Source organism: Natrix helvetica, assembly GCF_964273705.1.
Source record: "Natrix helvetica genome assembly, chromosome: 1".
NCBI classification, from domain to species: domain Eukaryota; kingdom Metazoa; phylum Chordata; class Lepidosauria; order Squamata; family Natricidae; genus Natrix; species Natrix helvetica.
In genome coordinates, this window is record NC_138548.1 from 202,330,394 (window position 1) to 202,349,916 (window position 19,523).

Sequence of the window (19,523 nt, forward strand, 5' to 3'; positions counted from 1 at the left end):
TCTCTCTTACCTTGGAGAGCTCTTGCTGCAGGCGGGAGGTCTCTGTTGTCTTGGATGCCTATAGGACAGGAAGGAGAGACAAACATAATGACCTGTCTCAAGCATTCAAAGTCTTTCACTGATCTGAAAGACCGTTTTCAACAACTCCGCACCAGGTGGTTCCATCAGACAACATCCATTTTAGGGCAGTGGTGAGATAAGGAAGAGGCAACGTCTAGGCCCGTGATAGCGAACCTATGGCACACGTGCCACAGGTGGCACGCGGAGCCATTTGTCAGGGCACTTGAGATGTTGCCTGGCCTTCTTTTGAGGCTGTTTGTCACCCTCCGGAGTTTCCCCGAAGCCTCTGAAGCGCGAAAAACCGGCCCTATGGGCAAACCAGAAGTTCAGGAATGGACTTCCGGTTTGCTCGTAGGACCGGTTTTCGCCCACTGGAGCCTTCAGAGAAGCCACCTGAAGGCTCCGGAAGGCAAAAAACAGACCTACGGGGAACCCGGAAGTTCAGAAATGGTGACTTCCGGTTTGGCCGTTGGTCCATTTTTCGCCCTCTGGAGCCTTCAGGGATGTGGGGGAGGCTGTTTTCCCCCTCCCCAGGCTCCTAGAAAGTCTCTAGAGCCTGGGGAGGGTGAAAACACAGCAGAAAAAGTAGGGGGGGGGTGTCGCTGGTCACGCGCATGTGCATGGGGTGGTGGTGTCGCACACATAACATAATGGGTGTGTTACACCGGCGCACGACACACACACCCTGTGCTCTCCCCCCCCCTCCCCCGCTTTTGGCACAGCAGCCCAAAAAGGTTCGCCATCACTGGTCTAGGCAGCTTTCTAGTTCAGAAACTAGCATGCTGGGGATCATTTATTTTATCTTAAGCAACCAAAAGTTCACCTTCCCTCCTCTGGGCAGAAAAATACAAATAAAGGCCTGCACTTGGGGATAAAGGAGAAATCACAATGATCCAGAATTTCCAGAATCCTCTCCTGCTTTCAAGTCTGTATATTACTCTTTACTGAGTAATTACTCTTTACCCTGCCATGGTAACACTGGTGACTTTGCTAGCAACAGTTATATTAGATCAGTACCCTTCTAATTCAATGTAATTTAGCTATATTGTTAGAAAATGCATATGGCTGCTTATCTTACACATGTTATAATAGTGGACAGCTCACAGCAGCATTCCATAAAAACTGATAAATATAAATCCACAGACCTGCTTCCCCAAAAAGAACTAATCATATATCCTGCCATCCCACGATATCCAGATCTACTGGTCTCACTACCGCCCTAGCCCAATGCCTGAGTGAAGTGCCAAGTCTTCACAGTCTTCCAGAAGGCTAATAATTTGGGGGATCCATATGCCAGGGAAGAGGCCAGGGGTGGGCTGCTACGGGTACAGGCAGCCCGCCCCTGCCAGGAGTCTCCATGTGGCCTGTTTTGGATGCGAGGTAAGTGCAGGGCCCACACGGAGGCTCGGGGAGGGGGAAAATGGGCTTCCGGAGTCCGGGGGAGGCAGTTTTCACCCTCCCAGAGGCTCGAGGAAAGCCTCCAGAACCTGGGGAAGGCGAAAACACCCCCCCTCCCTGCCGTGGTACAGGGGGCCAACTAGGCCATGCCCATTATGTTCACGCCTACCCAGTAATCGGGCAGAGAACCCATTGCTGAAATTTTTGAAGCCCACCCGTGGAAGAGGCTGTTTCAAAGGGCTATGCCAGCCACAAAAGCGAAGTGCCTCCAAGATCCCTCTATTTAAAGGAAGGGATCTGGAAATGCCCACCTTATTTGTCCTACGGATAACCTGGCCCTGTGCCATCAGGGCCATCTTTAAACATGATAACCAGCACCCTGAACTGCATCTGGAAGCCAATGAAGCTCATATAGCAGCAGTGTCAATACAGGTGAATTGCAAGCTCTTCAGAACTGTGCACTGCTGCATGCTGAACCAGGTACAACTTCTGGATGATCTTCAAGGGCAGCCCCAAGGTAGCACATTAGAGTAATCCAACTGAGAAGTGACTAACATCCAAACGTGATATGGATATCCAGTTAGTATGAGCCAAGGCAACTGGGTAACAAGCACTTCTCTGGTACTGTTGTGGCCTGTCAGCCGCTGGCCCCTCCAGCAGCCAATTCAGATGAGGAGGCGGAGTGGGAGTTGGGGCCAGCATCAAGGCAACCTGAGAGCTTTGAGGGGGAAGAGGGAATAGTGCTGTCCAAGATAGAAATGGAGGCGGAGCCTAGGCTATCCATTAGTCTCCAGATGGAGAGTCAACAGCCCCCAGGTTCAGAGGTGGCTGATGAGGAAGAGGAGGAACAGCTGTGTCCCATGCCTGACACCCAGATGCGCAGAAGGCAGAGGAGAGGTGAGCAGCGGGACTCTATGGGCCAGTCCTCAGGATGGAAAATCCACTGCTTCTAGCTAAGTCCTACCCTAGCTCTGGAGATAAAAGGCAGGGAGTGGAGACAAATAGGAGTGGCAGACAACTATTCATCTGTTGTGTGGTGTGTGTGTGTGTGTGTGTGTGTGTGTGTGTGTGTCTTGGATGTTGAGAAAAGAGTGAGTGCACCTTCCAGGACTTCTGTTACGAATGTGGTGAGAGAGAAAGAGATTCCTGGTGTGTTGGAGCCATTTCAGGAGGAAAAGGAGCGAGCTTCACTTTCCAGAGGCACTTAGAGATTTTGTTAGCCTACTGTGTGTGTGTGAGAGAGAGAGACTGTTTGATGGTGTTGCTGGTGCTTCCTATAAAGGGAACGTTTAGTTAAAAACAGTGTGCTTGTCGTGTTGGGTAGCCAGGTCAGAACAGATACTTGGAAGATAGGGGAGGTATGGAGATGAAGAAATTCAATCTGGAGCAAGGATCCTATGGTCCACTAAGATGCCACTGAATTACCAGTCACGGAAACCCCAACCAGCATAGCCTGTGGTGAAAAATGCAGAGGGTGGACAATGTTTGACCACATCCCATGGACCACAGCCTCCTCAAACTGTGCAAGGGATTTCTTCTCATATCCTGAAGGTCAATACTAAGGTCAGAAGAGTCTGCCTGTCTTCCACCTCCTTGAGCGCTTCCTTTGAAATAGCTGCCTTTTGTGCGCGGTGAGGAATGGCTCCCCGTTCCCTACGAACTACTTCCCAATAGCCGCAGCCTCCAGCTGAGGCAGAAATCAACATTAGCAAAGGAGAGCAAATATCAAGGAGTCCTTCTTACCTCGAGGCTCTGCAGCTGCTCCTTCAGCAGTATTTTCTCCTCCCTCTCGGTCTGCAGTTTCAGTTCCACCTCCGAGAGACGCTGCTGTGAGATGGCACTGCTAACATCACTGTCAACCGCCGGGCGTTCTGAAGTCGTCTCTGGCACGGAGGGGCAAGGCTCCGGAGAACCATCACCTTTCCCGCCACCTCGGTTTTCTGCTTGCCGGGCCACTTCCTTCTCATAGCGCTCCTGTAAAGCTGCAGAACAAGGGTCACCCATTCTGAGCAGACCACAGATTCCTTATTCTGTGTCTATGTTTTTCTTTTTTTCAAAGTTGGCAACTTTTTAAGATGACAATAATAATAGCAGCAACCTTTATTGTCATTGTACATCATGTATACAACGAAATTGGTTTAGCCCAGTGGTGGCGAACCTATACGCGGAACCCTCTCTTGTGGGCATGCGCCCCGTTGCCTCAGCTCTGTTTCAGGTCTCTGCTGCGCATGCGCAGGGTGCGTGGGGGCACACAAGTGCATGCGGGGACATATGTGTGTGGGCACGGGGGCACGGGCATATGCACAAGGGCATGGGGGCGCATGTGTGGGGTGCATGTGCATGTGCCCACACCTTGCGTATTGGGTAGGATGTGCGCACATGTGCCCCTCCTTTGCCCTTTGGGTGCGCACATGCACTTTGGGCACCCAGTGCCTAAAAGGTTCGCCATCATTGTTTTAGCCTCTACTGGTGCAATCCATAGCAGAAAATACAAGACAATACAATTCCCAGTTTATACAAGTAATTGGGGAAAGAAAAAGAAACAAGTCATACGTTTCCATATGTACGTGAAGTGATTGTGATTGTGTTTAGGAATCTGACAGCCCATGGGTAGAAGCTGCTTTTAAACCTGTATGTCCGGCTGGCTTCGGTGTCTTCTGCCCGATGGTAAAAGTGAAAAGAGACACTAGCCAGGGTGTGAATCATCCCTAAGTATCTTCCTTACTCTGCTGAAAGAGCGAGACCTGGCGATGTCATCCAGTGATGTTAGAAGGCAACCAATGGTTTCCTGTGCCGAATTGATCACCCTCTATAGTGCCTTCCGGTCCGCCGCTGTTAAACCAGCGTGTCATTCTGTTACACAGCATGGGAGGGCACTTTCTATCGTGGACCGATAGAAAGAAGCCATCAGCCACTGTTTTAAAATGTATGGACCCACAATTCTAGAGGGCTGGAAAATTCAAGGAGTCAAGTCCACTCAAAGTTGCCAAGTTTGAAAAATACTGGTTTTAAATCAAGGACAGGCACTTTTAAGGCCCACGGACCAACTTTGCCTCCCAAACTCTTTTTCCCAGCCCAAAACAGCCCTCCTTTTTTTTCAAATCTGTTGATGAAATCCTACGATAGAGCACCCAGTAATAGTCATATGATATTCAGTAGCTTTCATCAAAATTAGAAATAAAATGGCATAATAGCAGAGTTTCCAATATACTTATTGCAGCCATTTTGTTGTTGTTTTTAAATCTAGAAGAGATATAACTTTCTCTCCTATAATACTGCAACCTTTCATTTTACTATGAACCCTTGAGGAAAAAAAGGAAATAAAAGTATGGGCCACAGTCACAAAAACGTTACCTACTCTGGTTATAAGTCATACTTTATTCTGCAAAAAAATATTTCCCTAGTCCTCACATAACTGATGAAGGCTCACTGAATCCTCCACATCATTGGTGAGTGATTATTGGGGAAATTCACTGCAGTCTTCATTGTTTTATGTTATTTCCTTTTTATGTTGTATCAGAAAGTATTTGTTAGAAGATGCTTCCCAGATTCCAGCTCTTCTCAATTAAAAATAAACAAATGGCTGATTGCCAATTGTTAGCAAATTGGCAATCAGCCCTAATTAAGACTCTTACAAGAACAAAGGCAAAGATTCCAGCCTCTTGGATTTCCTGCTGTTTCTTGCTTTTTCAGCAATTACTTTTCTTGAACTTACACCTCCGCTGCCTCCTTCCATGACTTGGCTGTAGATCTTAGCTTTGTCCCCTACTCAGTTCCAACATTTTGCACATTCTGGCCTATTCATGGCACACAGAGGTGGGGTCATAAAGCAGGCACCCCTTCAGAACAATTGCCAGGCTGAAGGATCAGATCAGCTCGCAGGCAACCTTTCCCATTGTGCTGTGTGGACTTCGATGCCGAGAAGTCTCAGCAGAGGTCAGCAGAACCTTTGGGGAAGGTTGCCCTAGGGCAGCGATGGCGAACCTTTTTTGGCTCGCGTGCCATAAGTGAGGGGGGCAGGGGGGTCGTGGGCAGGTGTGCAGCACCCATAATGCAATGCGCGACCACCCCAGTGCTCATGCGCGCACTACAGGTGCGACACCCCCCCCATTTTTGCATGCTTTTTTCACCCTCCCCAGGCTCCAGAGGCTTTATAGGAGCATGGGGAGGGTGAAAACAGCCCCCCCGGAAGTCCTCCGGAGGCTTCAGGTACCTTCAGGAGGCTTCCCTGAAGCCTCCGAAGCAGTCAAAACGACCCTCCAAGCAAACCGGAAGTCACTTCCGGTTTGCTTGGAGGGTCGTTTTAAGTGCTCCGAAGGCTTCAGGGCCCTGAAGTCTTCGGAGCACTCAAAACAACTCTCTGAGCAAACCAGAAGTAGCGCTCCAAAAGCTTCAGGGACCCTCAAGAGGCTTCCCTGAAGCCTTCGGAGCGCTCAAAACAACCCTCCGAGCAAACAGGAAGTCCGTTCCTGAACTTCTGGTTTGCCCGTAGGGCCGTTTATTTGTGCTCCGGAGGCTTCAGGGAAGCTCATGAAGCTTCCGGAGGGCCTCCGGGGAAGCTCTTTTCGCCCTCCCCAGGCTCCTATAAAGCCTCTGAAGCCTGGGGAGGGCGAAAAATGGCTTTAAAAAAGGGTGAACTCAGCTGGCCAGCGCACACATGCACGCTGGCCAGCTGACAGGGCAGCGCCTCGCGTGCCCTGACAAATGGCTCCGTGTGCCACCTGTGGCACGCATGCCATAGGTTCGCCATCACTGCCCTAGAGTGCTCCACCTTGCCAACCTTCCCCCTGTCCAACTCCTTGGACTTTCCAAACTTCAATTTGAGCCCACACACTTGTATGTCAGTAAGAATGCTACCTGCCATGTTCTTCTGCAGGGCAGAATTCTCTGCCTGTAGCCTTAACAGCTCGCCATCCACAGAGCTGGCTGGGAACGCTCCTTCGCTGGCTATTGCTGTCTTTCCTTCCCGAAGAATCTGATTATCCTTCTCCAACTGCTCAATCTGTGAGCACAGCTGCGTTTGAAAAACCAAAGGACTGCATGTCAGCGAGTGAATACATTTCCCAGCACACTGAACAAAAAGCACAGATGATCCATCTGAAGGAAATTGGTCTGCAGCTGATCCCTGATCTTCATGGCAAGAAAAAGCACTTGTTATGCCAGCTCCCCAAAATAAGTCCCAAGAGTGTGCTCTAAAGTGGGGCGGGGGGTGGGGCAACCACCATGATGTGGTCCATTACTGGGATGCGGCTTGTTTGAAACTGGGTCATGTGAGCGATAGGCACTTGAGTGGAGGGGGCTTGTGCTTGCACGTGACGCTCCACTTGTGCAAATGGAGGGTGCTTGTGCATGAAGCTCCATTCACACAAATGGAGCTTTGAGTACAAACACTCTCCACTCGCGTGAGTGGAACTTTGCACGCAAGCACCAGCACCCTCCATTCGTGAAAGTGGAGCTTTGCATGGAAGCACAAGTGCCTGTTGCTCGTGCGAGTGGAGTTTTGCATGCAAGTGCTCCCCACTCACACATGAAGCTCCATTAGTGCTCCCCACTCACATGAAGCTCCACGCATGCACCTGCCACACACACACACACACACACACACACACACACACACACACACACACGTTGGGCTGGGAGACCAAAGTGGGAAGTTTGGGGACCAATTCTCTTTAGAGTTGACTATGAAGGATGTAGTAATCTTTCCCTTTTTCAATGGCTTTGATTTAATGGACTAGAAGTAATCTAATAAGCACAACAAATGCATGGGAAGATTTCCCCCCCTGCTGATTAGCCTGCACTTTTCTAAATTCAATAAGCATGCAAACAGCGGTTGCTAAGAAAAGCTTCCCACTCAGAATGTTTTTTTTTAATACCACACAAATGACTCAAATACCACACACATCGTGAGAGTGGAAGGAAAAAGAAAGAAAGGGAAAAAAACATTTGCAGCAACTAGACTTGTCAACCTGATGGGCAAACTATGGTGAAACATAAGGAAAAATAATTCTTCGCATGCATGAAGAAGTTTGTTGGGGAGCTGAAGGGTGTATTTCTCCCACCTAGACTTTATATTTAGTATCTGCTTTGGGCTAGCTGTGGTAACAAACAAAAACAAAGATTAGAAAAGACAAGATTAACCAGGGAGGCTAAGAACCTCTGAGACGTGAGCTGAAGTTGCCAGATTAAAAATATTACATTATATATGTAGTTAAATATCTTGTCCAACATTTTAGGTTCAATGTGCAAAATGTGTTTTGAAGGACGTAGGAGTGTGAATTTAGCACCGGTCTGCAACACCTTTACAAGATGTTTTCTCAGAACCAATCCTGGGGAAGAGAGCAGCTGCTTTTAGGGTCTCAGGACGGGCTACATTTGCACATCTGTGCCCTCCCATTAACTGTTTGGAGACTGAATCTGAAGCACTGCACAATCCTAATTTAATCTGCTTTGATTTTGAATGTGGATCCTACACTTTCATAACCATGGTTTGAAGATTGCTTTCAAACTGAGGCTAGATAGCCATTTGTTAAGGTATTAGGCTCTGGAGTTCTTCACTAGCCAGATGGTTGAATGTATCTGCCTAAATGATTCCTTCCAACTCTATGGTTCTGGAACTCTAAGAATTCTGCGTGGTTAATCAGCAGTGCTATTTCATGTCACACAGCACCCCCTGGCATGACCCTGGTGGAATTGCAAAGAGAACATGAGTCCAGTACCTTGGAGAGCTCCTGCATGAGAGTGCTATTTTGCAGCCTGAAGTCATCCTCTTGGCTATGCAGTTTTCCCTGAAGCATTTCATTTTCACTAAGGAGTGCATCCACCTCCTACAAAGTCAACAAAATTGCATGAGATCCCACACACATAATCCCTGCAAGGTTCACTTCCTTCCACTAGATGGCAGGCCCAAATCTTCAAGCAGATTGGGCCTCCTTTGCCAATCTCCTAACAATATTAGGAAATGTTCTTACCTATTATCTTCCTGCCATTTTTGCTACTCAAATTCTAGATGGTTCATATTATGCCATGGCCCTTAGTTCGTGATGGAATGCCAGCAGTTATGCAGTGGTTAACAGAGAAATTGGTTGCAAAATGTACCCAAGAGGAAGAATAGGTAAAAGAGAAGTAGAAATCATATTTTCTATTGCATCTAGACCACTGTCAACTGCTTCTCTCTTGCATTTCTCAGATCAACTAAGAGGCATGTGCATATGAAAAGTCTTTTTTTTTTAACTTGGGGGCTTCTGGATATCTGCATTAAAATTTATTTGTTTATTTAGGAAATTTATCTGCTACCCATCTTGTATCCAATAACTCTCTATCATAGCTTAACAAAACCTGAGAACTAAGATTGCCCCATTTGGTTTAGATTGCTTAAATTCTGTTTCGTCAGAAAGTTAAATTCATCTGGGGGAAGGAAAGGAAGACTTGCAGAGAAGTGAGAGGCAAAACAAAAATATTAGAAACAAGTGATGGCAGATAGTCTCGGTCCACTCAGGACCAAGCTTAACATGGAAACTGATACTATATACTTACACCTTACCTGAGCTTTTTTACTCTTATTCAGAGCCTGTGAAAGAGAGAAAGGTGTTAATAAAGCACCAATAAGATTCAGGCACAGCATCGATTATACAACATTCTGATTTTTATCCTGTTTATTGTTTACACTCACAAATCCTATGAAGAATGAATACAAACTCCTGCAATTATAGATTTTGAATTTGGTTAACTCTTTTAAAAACCCAATTGTGTCCTTTCACCATTTAGGGGTGGGAATGTAATATGAGAGAAGATTGTCCACCAGTATTATTGTACAACATTTTAAAACTCAAAATATTTGAATGTAAAAGAGAATAGAAAGGAAGGGTTGGTATCACAATTTTTCATATTCATTTATATGAGTTTTTTTATCCAGTTTTATCCAGAGTACAGTGTAAAAAACAAGAAATGTTCACTAATGTTCTGTGATGCCTTGGTGATATTACCTTCAAAGGAAAATTACATTTTATACTAATGTACACCAACATACATTTATACACCCATTATTCCATTTAAGAGTCTCACTTTACCTTCTGAGCCTTAGCAAAGTCCTTGCCTAAACAGGAGACCTGTTGTCGGAGACCATTTAATTCTAAAAGAATCAAGAGAAAAACAAATCACAATTAGGAAAATATTGTAGGAACAGAACATTGTCTTTTGCCATCCTGAACATGTAGAATAAGATATAAAATATAGTATCTGACCCTAAATTTAAAAAAAAAAACATTCTGCGCACTTATAAAGTTTGTTACTAGCCCTCAGTTCTATCAGTCTGCCAAATGTAAAAAGAATTTATGCAGCAATGCATGCTTGCTTGGCCTTGTGAGCACCAAAATAAAAGACACATCAGACTTAGAGAAGTATTGCAGCAAGATACACAAGGGATCATTTTAATTATAAATTGATTTTAAAAAAAAGATTTTTAAACACTTCAAAATGATACAGAGAACATAGTCATATTAAAGATGGGAAAAGCAATAAAGGAATAACAAGAACAACAAAAAAACTAAATGAAATCTTATTTTCTCTCCAAGAACCAGAGAAGATACAAGGAAGGGGAAAAGAGGTGAATGTTCTCACAGTAGTTTTCTCAGCAGAGAATAAATATATGTTTGCCAAATTCCTGAGAACTTTATTCTGCTTTTGCTCTTTGCATGGAGGGATGTGGTGCTAAATAGGCACCGGAGCCTTATTCTCAAACCATAGGAAATCTGTCTGCTCTTAAGATTTCATCATACATTGTCTATGCATCTTCAGACATAACTTCACAATCAAAGCCATTTCTTTTAAATAGGAACTGAATTCTATGGCCAGTATTACATTCTAGCTATTTCTTGTAACTTTTCATAGCTATCAGTTCCACTGCTTTCTTTCTACTACGCCTTTCCTCTGAATTTTAGATGTTGCAAGAGTCATGCTAAACCAGCATGACTGAACCAGCACAACCATATGCAAATGTAAGCATATATGAATAGGTGCAGACATTTTGATGCTTTCACACTGGCTACAAAATATAATGGCTCAGATCATAGTGTCACTCAGGAAGTAGAACCGAGGAGAAAGTCTTACCAGCTGCGTTCTTGCGGAGTTCATCAGAGAGCTGGTAATTCTGTGTTCGAAGTTCTAATAACTGGGCCTACCAAGAGGGGGGGAAAACGATTTTAATAAAAACCAACCTCACCAGGAAAAGGTCATCTAGATCAGTGTTTCTCAACCTTGGCGACTTTAAGTCCACAGGACTTAAAGTCGCCAAGGTTGAGAAACACTGATCTAGATGACTAGGCAGGATTAAGGCCAACTTGGTTTTTAATGAAGATTAAGGAAGGAGCCAGCAGCCTCTTCAACAGAGATGTCTGCTCAGCTTCATGGCCATTGTGGGGTATGCCACATAGCCACTAATTCAGATGTTGTACGTACAAACGTACATCTTTCCACTGAGAGTGACAGGGGGCAATGCCAGTTCTGCATGCTTTACTCCCGATTACAAAAAGGATTCTAATCTAGTCTGAACCAAGTCTGGGAATCACTGCCAAGTCAAGCCAAGGCATTGAACTAAAACCATGATGCATTGGGAGATTTATGCTTGAGATCAGGAAACCCAACAGTTCATTTCAAAGCTTGGGCTCTGAACATATATTGTTTGAGATGCAGTGTGTATGAGCCTTTTGCAAATTGTGAGCAACATTGCTACTAATTCTTAACTACTTTTAAAATAACTGTATTATTCTTGACTGACAAAACGAGATAAATATTAGTCCAGAAGTGCCATTACTGAGGGGGCTTTGAACCCAGTTATCCAAAATTCATCCAGTGAATCAGACTGGCTTTTAAGAGTTGGAGAAAGAAGACGCAAAGCAAATGGAAAGGCTTCTATGCCCTGTATTATGATCTATAAAACTTAAGTCTTATAAATTTGGTAGGGGAATTTATTTTCCCCACTTATTCTTCTACCGTTACAAGGCCTTGAAAACTACACTCCAAGTGAGTCTTCTGTCAAACCCATCGCAGCATACATCATACTTCTAATTCTGGGCTGACAATTACAAAGGTTAGCTCTTGCAATAAGTAAGATAGCTAATGTCTCTGCTCTAATTCTGCACCCACCTCAGAACACCGGAAATTCGCAAGTTGTATTTATTTATTTATTTATTTATTCTTCACATTTCTAAACCGCCCCCTCTCCCAAAAAGGGACTTGTGCTGAACATATGAGGAAAAAATCCATATTAACCTGATTTTTCCCTCCAGGAAGATATTTGTACTTCAGCACCAAACAAAAATTAAGTATTAACCAAGAAGTCTATGGAGATTCTCAGTCATCCAGGTCATGGTTGTTCCAAAGGTGCTCTTTCAAGAGGCAATTGGACTTTCAGAAAGTCCTATTAACAGAGAGTTGCGAAGAACTCTGCAGGTATCAAAAACCTATCTGAGGTAAAATATTTGTTTGAACCAATAGTAAGAAAACCAATAATCGGCCAAGTTCCACGTGGCACTGCAAAAAATGTAGTATCCACATATGCTGAATTTTTTAAAAAAATATTATGAAACCTCTGTGCTGCCCATCTCACCAAGACTGGTTACAAAACTGATCGACTCTTTCACTTGTAGAATTTTCCACCAGGCGCAAAAGATTAAGTAAAGATCAGTAGACATTTATACTCTGGAGAGTTTTATCTGTGATCACAAGGCAAGAAATAAAAAGGAGGGATGGAACATATGCTATTGCTGTATTCAATAGAACATCATGACCTGGGAACACTATTCACTTTTTATCATGTTGCAACTGGAAAAGGTGCAAAGGCAAGAGAAAAAAAGAAAGGACACTGCTTCCCTTGCAGAAAAGAGCTGAAATGGGTTCTCTGTCAACCTTGAAAACAAGCAATGCACAGTAATGCAACTTGGGTCAGTGGGGTGGGTGTGTCTGTAAGCATTTACTCTGTAAACGCAAAGACACACAACCCAATATGTTCAACTTCTATCACTATGGGTTCTGTAACTGGGATTCGGAATCTGAAACACCCAAACATTATACCAGGTTTGTATACAATTCAAATGGCAGAGCTTCTGTAACACTTTTGCAAAAGGAGGGATGCTGATAAGCAGAGTTTGTAATGTCGGGGATGGGGGGTAAAGGTCTCTGGAAAGATTCCTTCTCTTATACAGTCTCCCTAAAGAGACACCAGCCCCCGTTTCCTACCCCAGTAGAGTGATGACTAGCCAGTTCCGCATCTGTGGGGGCGGAGAGCAAAAGTGAGACAATGCCATACCAACCAAAGGCTCAATGCCGATCTCAAGGGGGGGGGGGGAGGGCGGCGGCTCCGTTCCAAGCCACCTGATTTAACTACGCCCTCGGGACCAGCTAGACACCCCGGCCTCTTAATGAATGAATGCAATTCCCAAGGTTGCCTTCCACGGGCTCTGTCCTCCAGATGTGCTCAGCTGCTACAACTTCCAGAGGGTGCCCTGCGGAGGGATCCTGGGAAGTGTAGTCCAGACAGACCAGCTGGGGCAAGGCTGGCTTCGGGCGCTTTAAACGAGCCTCGATGTGTCCCCATAAGGTTCGAAGTGCGACTGCGGAGAATGTGCGCAAGGGACCCGGGAAAGCAGCTGCGGAGGGCTCTCCGCTCCTTACTCGGTTTTGCTCCAGTTCGTATGGGGGGCAGCCCGGAAAAAAAAAAGACCTCTCTTCCAATGCAGAGCTCTTAGGACATCGCGCCCCCTCCTCCTCTCGCCTTTGCACCCCCCACCCTTCGCCCCACTCCCCGCTGGAAGAGCTTCTCAGGACCGGAGCCCACTCCTCCAAAGCGCGTCTCTTGCCCCATTCGCGTCCCTTTGCTTCACGGGTCCCCGCCGGCATCTCTCGTTTTGCCGCCCCCCCCTCCCCTTACCTCCCCAGCCAGCCAGACGCACCTGCATGCGCTCGAACTCCTCTTCGGACAAGGCCTGCGCCATCTTCCCTCCCCCGCCGCCGCCCCCCCGGCTCGGCTCCAGATTGGTACGATCCAAAAGAGAGAGGAAGAAGGAATCGCCAGCCTGCCCCTGCCCACTCGTGGAGGAGGATGACGAGATAGCTTTAAGAAGATATCATAGAGGGAACAGGAGAGAGGACGGATGTTTGGAGAGACGTTCTCTTTTTTTGTCTGCACCGGAGAGAGAGAGAGAGAGAGAGAGAGCTAGAGAGAGAGAGGAACAAGCGGGGCCGGCGGATTGGAGCTTGGAGGCCGGAAGTGAAGAGCCATAGAGATGTGAAAAGGCACTAATGAAGGATGATTCACAAGCGGAGCTTTGGCGCCCGAGGAAGGAGGGAGGGAGGGAGGGACGGGTGTGTTTGCGCGTGTGTGTGAGTAAGAGGAGAAAGTGTAGTACTGCGGTTCGGATGCTCCCATAGAAAACAGAAGCCTAGAAAGGATCCAAATGTTCATAGAGATCATAGAGATGCCGGAAGTAGCAGTGATTGAGCTCATAGAAATAAGGGGCGCAGCCGCCCGTTGTGCCATATAGATGAAAGCGAAATGGCCGAGGAGGTGGGCGAAGGAGGCGACTTCGGAAGTGATCGAGAACAATTGAAAAACGCGCGTCCTCCTTCCTGGGGTGACGTCACAGTTATTCTCTCCTCCTGCATTAGATGTAAAGTCGCCAGGAGCTGACAAGAGTCGCGCGTTCTCTTCTGCCTCCACTGGGGGAGTGGGGGTGGGTGGGGGTGGATCACATCTCGAATTCTGTCTGGATCCTTTTAGGAGGAACTTCTGGAGTGGAAGCGCTTTAATTGGCAGGGTGCGCCTAATCGTATCGCCTTCAGCAGCCCCTCGCAATCTTCCCGGAGATCGGGAGGATGGAGCCGAAACCTTTTGCGAAACCTTTTGCCTACAAAACGGGGCGTTTCAAGAACTGCTCCCCCAAAACGAAAATGCTAACGGATAAAAAGCCGCGGAGTGGCACTTCTTGCAGGAAAGAAAGCTGCAATCCTATACCAACTAAATTGCGATTGAGGCCTCTTTCCTTCAATAACATTTGCAAATTATGTAGACGAACGTGCTGCAAGGGTGATAATCCTAAATATATATACCAAACCAAATATACTTAATGTTGTGCAAATGTTCACAGGGAAATAAGGTCTCTTCGGAAGATTCCCAGGTCTTAATATATTTGATTTATACAAATTACATCTGTTAAAAAACTATTCATACCCCATACTAAACCAGATATACTTGTTTCACACAATATAAAATAAAGTAGGTGAAATACTATTTATTTTTCAGTGAACAGATTAAATGGAAGCTTTATCCATGTAACAAGTCCCATTCTGCAGATGTTCCCTCCCTCATTTATTTGCCTTGTGATTGAACATTTGAGGCCCACTCACTAATCCCATTAAGTGGATGATTATAGAGTTTGAATTTAATCTACTAAATTTTACATCACTGTCTTCTATTTTATCCATGTAATCAGTTTGGACTTTTCTAACTTTACAAATTATAAACAATACATTGTGAACTCAAAATCTGCATTTTTTTCTGTAAAGAATTCATCTGCTTAGATTTTAGTCTAACAAATCCCTCTGGGAGGGCCACCACTATCTGAAGTAATAACCAATATTGGGAAGTTAATACAATATTGAACAATGGCTTCTTCTAGTAATAATTTTGAATCGGTACCACTGCAAATAAGATTACCAGCCTTGAAAGCTATCTTATCCAGCCATTAGCAGCTTCTCAAAATGCATGAAACATACTTGCCATAAACATTACGCTCTCAAGGCAGAGAGATTCCTAATTTCTCAAGTGATACAAGAGTTTCAATGTAACTGTATTCCAAATTAGGACTTGCCTGTCCTTTGAAAACTGTTGCTACTAGAAGTTAATTTTATTAGCTTTATCATTCATTGAGTATATGGCAAACCATCCATCCATTAAATATGCATCCATTTATGAAAAATAACTTTGTATTTAAATATGAAGTTATTCCTTATAAACAGATTGTTTCATTTTGCCATATCTACCTTTCCTGCAATTTAACTCTTTCTTTTGTAAATAAAATCTTTGATTCCTTGAAAGCCTGCTGAGTAACCTATAATTTGGGTGTCAAACTCGCATGTCGTCACATGACATTTCACAATTTTTTCCCTTCGCGGAGCTGGTGTGGGCATGGCCTTCACGTGTTGCATCTGGCCCACAGGCTGCCAATTTGACACCCCTGTGCTAAGGTCTAAAAATCAGGTCCCTATACCCCAGTAAATAAAAAACAAACAAAACATGTTGTTTATGAAACATGCTTAATCCTTAATGGCTGACGACAAAGCTTAATTTATATAATTTCTCTTGCACATACTGTATTCATGAACTTTGGTGAGTGTATCCCTTATTTGTGAGAGTTTGAAGAGATAACAGGCTTCATAAATGATCAGAAATTGATGCACTCGGCATTCTAGAATCACAAATGTGCATTTGAATGCCAAGTGTGACCTAAATGTGACACTAAGTGTGACTTAGTGACCCTGATTTTATTGAGTCTTTAATAAAAGCCTAGACAAAACACATCTTTTTTTGATATTTTTTTGTTTGTTCCGCTGCTGACTTCAGAACAGAAACTAAAATAATTGTGGTCAATTGGAAACCCAGAGATCAAATCACATTATTATCAAAGTGTGGAACAAATGTTTTCTCAGCCATCTTTTATGTAAAATAAGGTTCATAAATATGAGTCTTCACCAGCTTGAATTCAGATCCTTTTTTCCAGCATCAGAAATCTTAATTATTTTGAACACCAACCAGATATGGCTTTTTTAAAAAAAATAAACAGACACCTTAAATTTTGCAAGACACAGTGATGAAACAAGTGGCATAATTGGCTGTAGAAAATGGTCGTTGTTCGTTTATTTCTTTAGAAGCCTCTATTGGTAATTATTGGTAATTGGAAATGTTTAAACATACAAAATAAAAAATAGAAATTGTTGTCTGGGTCATTAAGGATGTAGAATCCACAAAAGAAGAAAAATAGTTTCCTCAAATTTGCAATTCTCCCCTTCTTTCATACCCTGAACAGTCCAACTCCATTCCTGTTAAGAACCGAAATCACTTGTCCAACCTAATACTGTATTTCCAAGCTGCTCTGTCCTCTGCCATCTTTCTTCTTGCCAACATGCTAAAATACCACTGTGCAACATCTCACTTACACTGACCCCCTAATCCCATTTCCTTGTCTCCTGCTCAAGAAGATCTCAGCTGAGAAGCTGGCCAGATAGTCATAATTCTCCTTCCCAAATTGCTACCTACATTACCACATCCTCCTCTAAAGTTCAGTCTATATCCCGTGCATCTTCAGATTCCACCCTTCTTAGGAAACTCCTCCCAGATTCAGTTATCCTTCCTGAAAAACAGAAGTGCCAAGCAACTATTTAAATCTAGACATCCAATAATATTGGAGGTCCAAGAGTTTGTGTGTTCAGATAACCTTTTGGAACAGGGTCATCATCTCTTCTTAAGAGCATTCATACACATGGCGGTGACGAAGTTTCCAGTAAAGCCCAAATGATTGTCTTTGCAACAATTTTTGCCCATTCCTTTAAACACCCAGAGAACAGGGCATAGATCTGCTTCCAGTATTTTTAGTCTAACAAATCAGCCGACAGTTCTATTTGTTGGGTTTCTGCTAACATCAATCTGGTAAGCAAGAAATTAGTTTTAAAAAACCTGATTACAATTTCATTTATCTTACAAAAAACAGGGAAGGTGGCAATTAATTCCCACTGAGTCGCCATGACTCTTCCATAGTTACATGTGCAATTCCAAGAATGTTATTTACTTTTCTTTGCCCTGCACCTTTGCCCAGTGAAGTTCCAAGAAGTATCGTCTTGTTGCCCCTCCACATGGGCTAGCTGTAGCATGAAGTAGAGTGCCAAGTAACTCAAATATTAAATGCGAAGTAGAAAGTGGCAGTTTAGTAAAACTTGGAAACAATGACAGGAAAAGGCTGAGATGTACAAATTAAAAAGTCCAATATCTATATAAAATAAAGCTCTCTTATTTTAAAAAAATGTTAGTGGCTCTCTGCTTTCCAAAAATGTTACGAAAGAAGTCCACTTTCCTCCTCCCCTCCCTTCCCAATTCTTCCTACATTATATACAGGAAAGATGCTAGAGTAAAAGGTTAAAGTGAAGGAATTAAGGTTTGCGATTTCATGCTCCTTCCACAGTATTAAAGCAACACCCTATCAAAGTTTAGAATAGGAACAGGAGATGCACAAGTTTATCACATTGCGCTTCTGAGCCTTAATGGGTGCAGTTAACATACAAATTGTCCTACAATTTGTAACAAAATTCTGCTTCTACCGCATTAAGAAGAAAGTTTGGTACTACATGGTTTGAGCCCACCTTCTAAAGGGAGAAAGCTTAACCATGAGCCCCCTCCTTTTTGTTAAAGGGGCACCTTTAAAAATTCAGAATATTATGAAAGGAATGGTATTTCCAGTGGGTTCTAGCCTACAGCAGCCTCCAAGATTTGAAGCTGATGAGTGTAAGCAACAGTCTGCAATGGGTCAGAACAAGACATGTAAAATGGTGAAGCCATTTCCACCTCTTCCATCCAAGGGCTGCCATCATGAATCATCTTCCATGCTAAAGCTGGAATGGCGGCTGCTGCCCTTTGAAGCACCAGGAGAGACAGAGGAAAGGAGTGGATCGGAGGCACCCAGTGGGGACAGTGCAGTCCCATCGTCCATGAGAACATCTTGCAGGGCTCCCCCATCAGATCCCAGCGCGAGACCCAGACCCAGCTCTTCAGCTGAAAAGGGCAGATCCAAGGACTCCGCAAATGGTGGAATTGAATCTCCTCCCAAGGACTGTGCCAGAAGGCCCTGGGTGGAAGTCAAAGGCAGCCCATGCATCTGGACCTGAAGTTCCAGCTCCTGCAGAGGAAGTTATAGACAGGCTTATGAGACTCTGGCCTGAGCTGCCCTGTCTCCATCCCATCCCCTCAGCAGCTCTCCTACCTGTACTCGTAGCTGCAGGCTGCGGTTAGCTTGCTCTAATTTACGCTGCCTCAGCTCCATCTCCTTGGAGCGTTGCTGTTCCTTCTGCAATTTGCGGATATAATCTACTGAAGCCTTCAGGATGGTCCCTTTATTCCAGCGCATTTCCCTAAAATAGGCAGGGGGGGGAGATAAGAGATCAGGAATTAAGCGTCCTTAGATCTTACTCCATTTGATTCTGTAAAGGTAATTTCTTTCAACTGGGCCCTACAAATGTGTTGTACTGCTAAACCTTCAATGTTCCCAGTCGGCCTGGACAAAAGACAACATTCAGTCCTGGATAAACCTTTCATTTATATCAGCAGTGGGAACTAAATCCCAGTCACTGTATGACTGAAACAACACAGGCTTCTCAAGGTAATGAAAGTCCAGCTACACTTTCTATACATACTGTTTCTCACACCATTTTATTATATTCATGCATTCAGTGTTATACAGTATATCACCAATTACTGAAGTGTTCACAAGATAATTTCTATGCCTACTGAGTTGTGTTTAGTCTAGATGGTTATTAAATAAATTACAACTGGCTATGATTATTATTGTACTGTATAAATACAACATAGTTGACTTTATATCAAAATCAAATCACCTTTTAAAACATGTTACATACATCACTCAGAGAAACTCTGCAAAACACACAATGAAGCCTACACAAGCTTGTGTCCCTTTTGCAGATAAAGCTTATTTTGATTAACAAGTTGTCATCAACCTGTCATACTTACGGATCATTAGATTTGGGGATTAGGGTCCCCAGTTCTTTAATTCGGTCATTTATGTTAAACCGACGACGACGTTCAACTGCAAAAAGAGAAAGTTGTGTAAGAGGCAGAGGACATCTATTAATAATAAACGCATATAATGTCTTAATTTTTCCAGCATCCAAATGAACCTCTCAACGTTCCTTAGATAAATCCCCCATTATGCCATTTTACCTTCAGCATCCAAATGAACCTCTCAACGTTCCTTAGATAAATCCCCCATTATGCCATGTTACCTTCA

At 44.2% G+C, this 19,523-nt stretch overlaps 2 protein-coding genes across 3 annotated transcripts in view; both read right to left on the reverse strand.

Moving 5' to 3' along the window:
* The window catches only part of GRIPAP1 (GRIP1 associated protein 1), a 75,672-nt gene extending 61,883 nt beyond the window's left edge, over positions 1–13,789 (reverse strand). The window contains exons 1-8 of one of the 2 annotated variants that reach the window (XM_081939245.1): positions 13,407–13,789; positions 10,567–10,633; positions 9,528–9,589; positions 9,002–9,028; positions 8,178–8,285; positions 6,316–6,472; positions 3,202–3,440; positions 11–58 (exon numbers count right to left, since the gene is read on the reverse strand). In XM_081939245.1, the coding sequence (XP_081795371.1) occupies positions 11–58; positions 3,202–3,440; positions 6,316–6,472; positions 8,178–8,285; positions 9,002–9,028; positions 9,528–9,589; positions 10,567–10,633; positions 13,407–13,448 (750 nt within the window). In that variant the 5' untranslated portion in view covers positions 13,449–13,789. The remainder of the gene's footprint in view (positions 1–10; positions 59–3,201; positions 3,441–6,315; positions 6,473–8,177; positions 8,286–9,001; positions 9,029–9,527; positions 9,590–10,566; positions 10,634–13,406) is intronic. The other variant, XM_081939246.1, reaches the window with a different exon arrangement.
* A 2,551-nt stretch (positions 13,790–16,340) lies between these two features.
* The window catches only part of TFE3 (transcription factor binding to IGHM enhancer 3), a 49,523-nt gene continuing 46,340 nt past the window's right edge, over positions 16,341–19,523 (reverse strand). Inside the window, exons 8-10 of the mRNA XM_081934723.1 lie at positions 19,247–19,322; positions 18,483–18,630; positions 16,341–18,398 (exon numbers count right to left, since the gene is read on the reverse strand). Coding sequence (XP_081790849.1) covers positions 18,090–18,398; positions 18,483–18,630; positions 19,247–19,322 — 533 coding nt within the window. The 3' untranslated portion in view covers positions 16,341–18,089. The remainder of the gene's footprint in view (positions 18,399–18,482; positions 18,631–19,246; positions 19,323–19,523) is intronic.